This window comes from Grammomys surdaster, unplaced genomic scaffold, assembly GCF_004785775.1.
Source record: "Grammomys surdaster isolate TR1022 unplaced genomic scaffold, NIH_TR_1.0 203, whole genome shotgun sequence".
Taxonomy (NCBI): Eukaryota; Metazoa; Chordata; class Mammalia; order Rodentia; family Muridae; genus Grammomys; species Grammomys surdaster.
In genome coordinates, this window is record NW_021604648.1 from 10,576,459 (window position 1) to 10,588,155 (window position 11,697).

The 11,697-nt window shown below is 41.7% G+C and overlaps 1 protein-coding gene across 1 annotated transcript; it reads left to right on the top strand.

Annotated features, from left to right (window-relative positions):
- The first annotated feature begins 2,564 nt into the window (after positions 1–2,564).
- Tmem126b (transmembrane protein 126B) lies at positions 2,565–9,502 on the top strand. The gene is made up of 5 exons (XM_028770697.1): positions 2,565–2,671; positions 5,495–5,616; positions 7,241–7,434; positions 8,423–8,534; positions 9,165–9,502. Exons 1-5 carry the CDS (start codon positions 2,591–2,593, stop codon positions 9,346–9,348), a joined length of 693 nt encoding a protein of 230 aa, XP_028626530.1. The 5' UTR covers positions 2,565–2,590; the 3' UTR covers positions 9,349–9,502.
- Positions 9,503–11,697: the final 2,195 nt, after the last annotated feature.

Sequence of the window (11,697 nt, forward strand, 5' to 3'; positions counted from 1 at the left end):
AAACAGAAAGATCTAATTTCACTAAGCTCCTGTGGAATAAAGATCATCTCAGGCTAAGCTGAACCCTTAAGGTCTCTGTGCTATAATAAATGATGCTCCGGGAACCTCACTGAATTTTGATCAAAGTGATAAGGGTTATTGAAAGGAAGAAAAAAGCAAGTGTATGCTTTATTTGAGGGGATTTCCCACAACATGTTACTGAATAACACAGAATAAATTATCGAAGTTGCGAAGTACCACAAAAGTAGAAACTTACACTGCAATAAACTCAAATACGAAGTCTATTTTTAAATATAAAAAATAAAGCTACAATTTTACAAATATTCCCATATGTTACACCTACATAATCATTCAATAAATATCAAACTCATGGAGGAAAACTCCATTGTACAAGTTTCTTTCCAAAAGTAAACTGAGCTTTAAACCCCAAATCTATAACACCGAATCTATTCTGATTATAAATGCTGACATCAACTACCTGGTTTATTAATTCACATATGTCTATACTATCTTAACTTTACTATAACAAAATATTACTGAAAAGGTACTACTGAGCACATATTTATTGCAGTAAGTATTAACTCAAAACCAGGCAAAATTTTGCTCTGCAAAAGAATACAATTTAACTTACAATTTAAACCATAGCCAAAAAAAGGGAAAATCCTATGTTATGTATGAACCTCATAGCCCACCTTTCTTCTTGACTGGCATTCTTGGGTCTCTCCACTGACTCTGGACTCAAGATCTTTTTTCAACTCTCTGCTTGACCCAGCTGAATGGAGATGGAGCCAGGTTAACTGTTGCAAATCTCTTCACGGTTCAGCCTTGATATCCAGGCTGAGTCTTCTATTTCAAATAAAGAAAAAAATAATGCATTTCTCCACAACCAAACATTTAACACTGCTCACGGTGTTCGAAGGAAAAAAATAGCAAGTTTTTCTATTTTTGTAAAATATGTATTCTTGTTTCAAAAGCTGAGAAAGTTATCGTGCGCATAGAAAATGTTACTGAAACTCCTCTTCAGGCGGCAACACTTTCAGATGCTCAGTAACTGCCTCAGTTAAGGCACAAACCAATTTTAGGACCGTTGTCTTATTAATTTATACATGATCGAGATGGTTGGTAATAAAGAGCATCGATTTTTAGGAAAAAGTTTAAACTTCCCCTTCAAAAATACTTTTAAAAATGTCTTACTCTAGTCTTTTCAGGGGTGTGTGAGTTTGGACAGTTTTCTGGGGCAGAAGAGAGATTCAAAGGCCCCCTTCTATTTACTCGTTCTGTATCTTGCCCCCTCAAAACACGATCCAGCTTGTCACTTTCCTATATTTCTTCTGTGCTCTCCAAAGCCCCAAGGCTTGATCCTTAATGCCCCTCAGATCCTGATCCTCCTGTGTATTAACCGAGAGGATTGAAAAGAAGGAAAGCAATCCCTTGGCATGGAGACATTAAAGTGACAGTGCTATTCAATTGGCACTTGATGCAGGATGATTTGGCGAAGCAGACTTCTTCACACTGGAGTCATTCACATCATGCCGTCTCTTCGCAAACAAGCAGCTTTCTATCCGGCGAGGAAAAACACTAAGGCTGCTGGAAAGGAGAAACCAAACCTTCCCCCAAAGGTGTTTTCAGAGACGCCGTAGTAGTATTAGGCATGCAATCACACACTATGCAAATAGTCCGCGATTTCCTAAATGGGAGTACAGCTGTTTGGCTTCCACATCCACCCTTTCTCAGTCTCTCTCCAATCTACCCACCTTCCTTTTGCAGAAAAGACATTTCTCTGCCACCGCTGGCCACCCCTGCCCACACCCCGATCTTATACAGAAGAGCACCGAAATGTCCTGCACCCTCCACGCGATGAAGTGTTTCCTCGGGCAAGAGAAACAGCAGCACTAGAAATTATATAACTCTCGAATTTGGCTTGCCTAAGACATGGAGACTGGAGGGTCGGGGGTTGCGGGTCTGGCAGACGCTGCTGGGCATTTCACGTGCACGGAAGCGCGCCTGGCTTCCTCGCAGCACCCTCCATCCCTGAAACACTAGCCGACCAGGGCTCTTCGAGGAAGCAGGGGAAGGGGAGATTTCTAACTGGACCCTTTTCAAGCGGGGCTTGAGGGTGGACTATGGGGACTAAAGACTGGAGAGAGCAGGCTAGTCCGTGCTGCTGTGGCCGCGCCGGGGCGGCAGGCTGGAGCCTCTGAGGAGGAACCCAAGAAGCCACAGCCTTAACACACCGACCAGGCCGAAGGAACTACCAGGGATTGGCTACCCCAGCTGCCCTGAGGAGAAGGCGCGCAGCAACAGGCCTGCGCCCGAACCGCCCCTGGTTCCCTTCAGGTTAGCCAGGCTGACAAATTGGCAGAGGACAAGGCAAGGCTGGCTAGGGGCGGGCCCCTGGACCCTGAGCCTTTCTCTGAGCCAATGAGCGATCCTAGTTTGGGGACGCCACGCCCAATCCCGCCCGGCTGGAGGGCGCGGCTTTTGACTAGGTGGGGGCGGACCGGCCTGAAGGTACGAGCTGTCAGCCAGCGGCAAGTCCCGCCCCCGGCGCTCCGGCCACGCCCTCCTGTCAGTCACGTGAGGCGCCAAGATGGCGGCGTCCGAGCGACAAAGTTGCTCTGAATTGAGGGATGCTGTTGTGGTGCAGGAGGGAACTAGGGAAGCGCCCCAGGTAGGAGGAAATCTAGAGTGGTGTGGGTCGCCTCCTCGGAGATGATGCATGTGAAGGATCTGAGCAAATAGAACCTGTCCCGACTTTATGCAGGGTGTAATCAAATCTGTAGTTCCTAACAATGTAGACCTGAAGTCTACGCCGGATTAAATGTAGCTTGTTTCTCTTCCTCGAGGACCTTTTTACAAGACTTTTCTTCAATTTCAAATACTTTATCGCTTTACCCTACCCAGCCTGACCTCTATTTCTCTCATTCTGTTTAAGTCTCTTATTCTGTTTTAAGTCTGTTTAAGCCTTTTATTGATTTGGTGTGTACTGACTTAACGCCAGGTTATAATAGATTCTTGAATGCATTCACTCTTGATTACCTGAGAACCTGATATACACCACGGCTGTATGTGAGAATATTGAATAAAATTCTGAAGGTCAAATAATACACTTAAAAATAGAACACACAAACACTCCGCAGACCATACGCCCACACAAATGCACTTACTTGTATAAGGATGGTGATCTGATCCGTTGAGTGACTTTGAACTTCCTTAACTCTTAGATTAAAAGTTGGTTGTGGCAAAAATCTTCATTTTCAATTCTTGCTGAAAGACTTCCTGGGAATCTGAGGATGGAGCACTTATCAGGCCTGAAGCCCAACAACACAAAAATAAGTTTTAAAAAAAAAAAACCTCTGGGCAAGTTAATAATCAATATCTCCTTAATTAAGGAGAGTGTAGTGAAAACCTTGCAAATGCCAGATGCAGATGCCAAAATATTTGTTGTTGCTTTTGATTATTTCAGTATTGACTGTCCTGCAGCCATAATTGTAGAACCACTTTCCCCAGAGCTGTTTGAAAGGCCTGGAAATTTTCTGTGGGTACTGAAGAGGGCTGTTCAGGGAATTGGATGAGAACAGAACAAAAATTTCTTTAAGTTTTTTTTTTGATTAGCCATGATGCTATTGATAATCTGCCTTCATAGTATACTAGATGGATTGGGTAGAGAATCCTCCTTAGAAGATACTATTTCTTCTTCCATTTTTTCCATTTAGATAGCAAAAGGGGAACAATTAAAAGATTTAAGTCTAGTCCCTAAAAAAAAAATGATAATTCATAAACTATTTTATGCCCGCTCTGCCCCCCCCCTTTCTCATCTATCTTAAAGAAAAAGAACTGACTTAAATGCTGTTTTCTATTGAAACAGAAAAACTGGTCTTTTGATCAATTGTATACCACGTTAAGAAGATCAAGGAACCCATACTTTATGTGTGTTGATTTCCTGGAGTGAGGTTCCATTGGTTTTTCATTAATTTTAGGCTTTTTATATGCTCATCACCTACAAATGTTAACATGTCATCTGTAATGAGCCTTTGACTTTATAACTTTTCATGGATTAATCTAGAAAATGTGGAGAAAAAAATAAAAAGCACTGAACTTTGAATCAGTAGAAATCTCACTGATGAAATAAGTAAATATTTAAAACCAAAAATTTGGATTTGCAGGAAGTGTCCATATATCCTTGTTTGAATGAAATGAAATACTCCTAAGGTACATAATGCCATAGTGCCACAGGATTTAACAAGTGTTTCCGCAAAGACCCAGAAGTCTTATGTAGCCAGACACTCAGAAAGGCATTTGGAATTTCTTTTTTAATCCCTTGGTGAAGCCCTTATGACCTCTTAATGTGGGCAGCTATTGGCTTATCCTATGGGACACAGGGACCTCACAAACCCTGAGTTCATTCCCTTTGTCCAGGCTTCACAGTATAACACATAGCTGTTCCTGACAAAGACCATGCTTTCTACCCTAGGCCCTACTAGAAAACTGAATTACAACATAAACTCCAAGATAACCATGGTGCACTCCCACTTCCCAGGCTGGAACAGTTCCAAAGCACTTTCTGCTCTCTCCTACCTACCTTTACCCCAAAATGATTTCCAAAACAGGCACAGGCGTTCATGAGAGAAGACAAGTGTGGTGGTTTGAACAGGAATGGAACCCATAGACTCACATATTTGAATGCTTGTTTCATAGGGAGTGGTGCTATTAGAAGATATGGCCTTGTTGGAGGAAGTTTGCCACTGTGTGTGTGTGTGGGGGGGGTGAGGCTTCCTGTGCTCAAGCTATACCCAGTGTGATACAGAGTCTCCTGCTGCCATCAGATCAAGCCTGCCTACATGCTATCATGTTTACCTCCATGATGATAATGGACTAAACCTCTGAAACTGAAAGCCAGCCAACTCTTTATAAGAGTTGCCTTGGTCATGGTTTCTCTGCACAGCAATAAAACCCTAAGGCAATAGTAGATCTTTGTCCCTGGAGCTGAAAAATTATATCCTGATCCACAGGCAGCAGAGGCAGGCAGGCAGACAGACAGACAGACAAAGAAGCATCTGACCTGACATGGATTTTGAAATTTCAAAGCCCATGCCCAGTGAAATACTTCCTCAGACAAAGCCACTACTCCTAATCCTTCTAAATCCTCATATAATGCCAATGCCATTCCCTGATGACTAAGCATTCAAATATATGATCCAGTGGGGGGACGGCATTCATTCTTTCTCAGACCACACATATGTAAACACAGAAATACTCATTTTCTCGATTTTTATGTAACTAAAAAAAAAAAAAACAAAAACCCATCTCTTAACAGTTAAGAGCCCAGTAAATGTTGATTGAATTGTTTTTTTTTCAATATATGAAAGCAGATAACACAGTACCTAAAACATTCCTAGACTCTAAATGTACTTAGTCTGAGTATAATTTTATGAAGTTTTATTTAATATTAGTGTAGTTAGCTATCATGACTCTGGAATTTTGTGTTTTCCAGGACATCAAGATGGCACTTTATAAACATGGTCAGCTGATCCCTTCTCTAGGAGATGCAAAGTTCAGAAGCCCAATAACTCCTCAAGTTATAGAAAAGAAGTTTGAATACTATAGAAACAATGAGTAAGAGACACAGTGGTAACCAATTCAGCGACTTTTCTTGTGCCTATTCCCACTCTCTGAGGGTTAAGAAACTACTTACTTTTTTTGCTTCTGTTTGTCACCTCAAAAGTTTTATTTCCTGCGTAGTGTCACTATATAACATTTTGCCAAAATATTTTTCCTTTAGGCTTTCAGTTTCTCTTGCAATTACTCTGCTTCCAGTGGTAGCTTGAATTGCTATCTTAAACAGTTGTCTAAGAAGAGAATCTTCTAGATCAGTGGTTCTCAACCTATGGGGCACGGCCCCTTTGGGGGTTGCATCTCAGATATCCTGCATGTCATATGTTTATATTACAGTTCATAACAGTAACAAAATTGCAGTTATGAAATAGCAACAGAATCATTTTGTGGTACAGGGTTACCAAAAAAAGAGGGACTGTATTAAAGGGTCACAGCATTAGGAAAGTTGAAAACCACTGGTCTAGAGATTTACATATGGAGGTGGTGGGGTTGAGGAAAATTGGCAACAATGAAGTTCCAAAAGATACCTTTACAAAAGTCCTGAAAACACATCTAGTAAATAACTCATGGAGAAAGAAAAAATTATTTATTGAGTTGGTTACGAAGTGGACAAAAATGACAATAAATTGAAATATTGGTTTGTTAAACTATAGATAATTTCTTTTGCTTCTTTTTATAAGACTTATTCTGTGTGTGTGTGTGTGTGAGAGAGAGAGAGAGAGAGAGAGAGAGAGAGAGAGAGAGAGAGAAAGACTGCATGCCATTTATGTCTGCACATGCTAGAGAGCTTCCAGAGGAAGCTAGAAAAGGGCTTTAATGACAATGGAACTGTCATTAGAGGCTGTTGTAAGCCCTCAGATGTAGGTTCCATTCTTTTACTTCTTAAAAAAATGCCCAAACTTTTTGCTGAGATATTATTTGTACAAATATTTTTTTAATTAAAAGTAATTAGTATGAAACTATTTTGAAGGCTACTTATATTTTACTGATGGGCAGTTATGATTAGTCATTTTAACAAGGCTGGGGTGACGGCTTAGTGGCTAAAGCTCTGAATGTGTGAGGACTGCAGTTTGGATCCCTAGAAACCCATAGAAATTTGAGGTAGATATAGCAGTTCAAGCCTTCGAGGCAAAGAGAAGTGACCCCAGAGCAAGCTAACAGGCAATACTAGTGTGAGCTCTGACTTTAAGAGTCTGATGCTCATGATCTCAGCCGAAGTGCTGGGGGACAAAAAGGACTAGAGAATGCGGAAAGGACTATGACATGTTGATCCCATACTAGTATTTTGACTTTTATTAAAAGAAGGTTAAAGTAAATGACAGTTATACTTTAGAGCTTTCTTCATTCAGGTAGGAGCCAGAATTAAGTAAAACCAAATATGGCATATCTCATTCACTGAAGTTTTATAAACCACAGACAAATTATTTTAGAAGTGTCTGGACCAGTTCACAAGTAGTTCTTTTCTAGACAGGCTAACCATGTGAAAATAGCTTTTTTTCTAGGTGATCTTAAACAATTTTTTCTTTGAGACAATTATTTTAATAACAAGAAATATTAGATGCTGGGTAAATATGTGACTCATTTCAAGAATGATATGTTAAACTTTTCTCTTTGTTCCTGTTAGGACTTTAAATACACATGGAATGTTAGTCTTTGGAACATGTAGTGGTTTGTCTGGCATCATGGCAAACTTAGTTTTCAGAAACAGTTTCAAGGTTAAATATGAAGCTTTGAAGACCTATGCATCCTTGACTACACTTCCATTTTTGGCTACCATCGTTACTTACAAGCTCTTTGTAACTGATGCTTTGAAATCAGGTAAGTTTAAATTCATCAATGTATAATGTAGCTATAACAAATTAAAGTTACTTATTAATAAATATTTATAATACTCAAACATTTGTATATTGTTTTATATTTATATCTGTTGGTTTGCTCTACACAGTAGTCCTAATCATGCAAGATAAGCGATACTCTCCATAGAACTGGAGTTAGGAGTGGCTTTGAACCACCATGTTAGGACAGAACCTGGGTCCTCTGTAAGAGCAGCAAGTACATGTAGTGCTAATCTATAACTCCAGCCCCTCTAATCGTTTGTCTTTCTAATTTCTTCTCTAGTATACTGACTAAAAGCGTGCTTGCGCTTCCCACCCCACCCCCACCTCTCTCTCTTCAGGACAGGGTTTCTGTGTGTAGTCCTGGCTGTTCTGGAACTTGCTGTGTAGACCAGGGTAGCCTCAAACTAGATCCACCTGCCTCCACCTTTCTAGTGCTGGGATTAAAGGCATGTAACACCATGTTCAACCAGAGGTCTCTTTTTAATGACAGTTATATTCCTGGTAACTAGCATATATACCTGACACATAGTAAAAAATACATATGTCCAAGTATGTGGCATGATAGTTTAGTATTCTTACTGTGACATTACTTCTGTAAACCGCACACAGAAGTGTAATCCCAGCATTTGGGACACAGAGACATTTGAATATCTGTGAGTTTGAGGCCAGCTTGGTCTACAAGTTCCAGGACAGCCAGGGCTTTTACCCAGAGACACTTTGTCTCAAACACTAAAATAAAACAAAAAAAAGCACACATAAATAGTAATTCTCTATATGCTAACATACAATAAAGAGTTTCAAAACAAGATGAAATTAAGCCTGTTAAGTACCAGGCTTTGAATTCCTAATATTCTATCTACTGTTTACCTGCGGTTGCCAACAGCAAAGTAAGTGTGCTTTTATAGACAGCTTCATTTTAATAGTATCCTAAATCCAAAAGGGAAACTAACTTTTCTCTCACTTTCTAGGTAACCTAAGCAAGGAGAGCTGTGTTCTGAGAAGTTCACTGGTTGGTGTAGCATGTGGTGTTTCATATCCCAGTGCTTTGGCTTTTTATAAAAATGGACGTTTGGCAGTTAAGTAAGTCTGTCCATTCCTTCTCTTCCTCTTTTCTTTATTCTTGCTCACCTGATCCCCACCCTTCCCCGTGTGTGTGTGTTAGAGTGAGTGTGTGTGTGTGTGTGTGTGTGTGTGTGTGTGTGTTGGATATTCTGGGGATCAAACTTTGGTCCTCACAATTGCATGGCAAGCATTTTACTGACTGAACTATCCTCCTAGTCTTCCCTCCCTCCCTCCCTCCCCCCTTTGACTTACTTATTTATTTTACATATGTGAATACACTGTCACTGTCTTCAGACACACCAGAAGAAGAGGGCATCAGATCCCATTACAGCATTACAGGTTGTTGGGGGCCACCATGTGGTTGCTGGGAATTGAACTCAGGACCATCTGGAAAAGCAGTCAGTAACCACTGAGCCATCTTCCCAGCCCTGCCCTTTCTCTTTTTAGTTCTTCTCCTTTCTTTTTTTTTTTTTTTTATTGAGGGGATGGTGCTGATAAACTCTTCTTTTTTAAAAATCTACAGGCTAATCAAAACAAAATAGCCTACTAACATTTAATGTTGCTATCTACATGATAAACCTATACTGGAAATGACTAGGAGAAATGAGTAGCATTTGATAGCCATCGTTGACTCTTTTCCATTTTCAGGTATCAGACTGTTCCACTGCCACCAAAAGGAAGAGTTATGCTCCATTGGCTACTCCTTTGTCAAACTGGGATGAAAGCAATGGCCATTCCTCTGTTCTTTCAGATATTAATGGGAGTGTTTAGTGGCTTACATCACTACGGTGTATTTGAAAAAACACAAGCAAGATCTGTGCCTGATGACTAACCAAAGAACCAGTGGAGCCAGTTCAGTGGAATGAACTTCTTTATAATACAGACTTTGGCACTGGTCTAAGAGTGAAGAGTAACTCTGCTACTTTTGCCTAGTACATATCAGATACTCAGTAATTATAAATGTTATAAATGTTAAACAAACACAAGTTTCTTCTTTCTTTCTTCATTGTATATACGAATGGGTTTGGATCCTCAGATCTGACAGTGCAGATACAATGAGTATCTGGTATGCATCACACACTATGTGTATAATAAGAAATGATCCCTAAAGAAAGACTTCTTAGAAGAGGAGTAAGAAATATGAACACATGTTATAAGATAGCGTGAGGATACACACATACTTTGAGGGAACTGAAACTGTAACTGTTAACTAGGGCAGACGATGTTTAGGGGGAAAGTAACATGAGCTGGATATTAACGGAGGAATTGGAAGGTCATAAGAAAGGGAAATATGGGAAAATATAGAAGGTGGGAGCAAGCCTGAGATAACCCCCAGTTCAGCACCACAGGGCCTAGGTGGGCAGACTACATCCAACATGTCCCCTGCCTGGGCAGAGCAGAGCACTCCTGAGATAACCCCAAAGGCCCTAGGTGCCATTAAGATGAGCAGGTAAGTGGTAGAGAGATGGATGAGAAAGAGAAGCAGAAGGATACATTCACAACAGGAGTCAGAACTGAAGACCTGAGGGTAGTGAGGAACAGCCTGATGTGAGTAGCCTGTGATGCCACCTAAGGCTATGGTGAGGTCCTGGCCCATGCTGCTACCAAGGGCCATGTCTGGGTCCAAGGCTCGGCAGCAGCAGGGGGTCTGTTACCACCAAAGACTAGTGGACTTCTCTGGTCCAGGCTGCTGCCTGGGACCATGTTGATGCCTGAGGGCTGTGCAGGCTCCACCCCTCACCTGGGCATCTTAGGAGAGCTGGCCCAGAAAGCATGAGAGCAGGAATGCTGGTCCCACACATCACCAGCTACAGCACTTAGGAGAATGGGTCCTGCACTTAGCCCAGAAAGCAAGGTAGAAGGTAGAACTGGTCCTGGTTGCTGGGATTGCCGTGAGCCAGGACATGAAAGCAGGAGAGCCGATTCTGCCCCTTGCAACATTGGGTGAGCAAGTGCTGGAGAGCTCGCTGGAGTGGTATAGGTGCAAGGGAGCTGATGGACTGACCAGCTCAGCTACCAACCAGGCCCAGATCCAGGGCTTTGAGATGGGCCACACCATTATCTACCCCATCTGGGAACTGCTGGAATGCATGAAGAGGGCTGGCCCAAAGCTGCAGGATCTCCATCACACAGGGCAACAACAGAATATTTGAGAGGAGTCCTGATGAAGATCCAGAATGGATCAGTTACAGTTGGGACCCTTTGGATAAGAGGACTAAACTCCTACTCTCCACTTCTATTTACAGAAAACTTTTCTTACTTTCTCTTAGAGTCAAGCCCCACACATTGGGCAGCCATTGTAGGGATCTCTGTGACCATCAAAGTGATAATCCAACAGAGTGATGGTCCAAGTAGGCAGTTCAGGTCACCATGACTCAGTAGCTGGTGTGGGTTCAAACCCAAGAGTCTCACCTTGTGTGGTTTATTTCAGGCATATTCTAGCATAGCACTGTAGCAGAATATTTCTCCCACTACTTTGTATAAAGCTTGATGATTGGGCTGTAAGAGAGATAGATGGGGTGAAGAGTCAGAAGGAGAAGAGAGAGCTGTAGGAGCCATGGAGGACCACGCATGTATCGAGAGCAGTCCTGGGTAACAACTTACATCTAGGTTAGTTAATGGGGTAACACCTCTAATTATGTGGTCATCATGTTAATTAACCATTAACAAATATATAAAGCCGTTGGATAATCTTTAAGCATTAGAGCCTCATTTCTACCAGGTACCGAGTGGATGGTGGGATGGTCTGGGCTCAGTCAAGCATTGTGGAGATGGCGTGGTAGATTGGCAGAGCCACTGGCATCTTGTGGGTGTCAGGGCTGGTGCTTCTGGCCAGCCTGAGCCAGCAGTCTGAGCTGAGTAGCTGCAAGAGCACACTGCCATTCGTGGCCTCAGGCCTTGCCTAGTCAGGAACATGGCGGTCCCATAACAACAAGCTAGATTGGGTGCTGCCGATTTAAATAGTAACTGCAACACAGCATACTTTGGTAAAAGTTTCCTAGTGATAATTAACTCAATTCCAAACACACAACAAAGCTTAAGACATGACTACATCAAAACTGTAAAGTATAGGTGACATCTTTCATAAAGATAGATTCTAATAGATCGGCTGAGAAAAGCAAGCACGTAAGGGTCTGGGGGAGGATTCAGCATTGTCTTGGTCACACAAATAGATTACCAG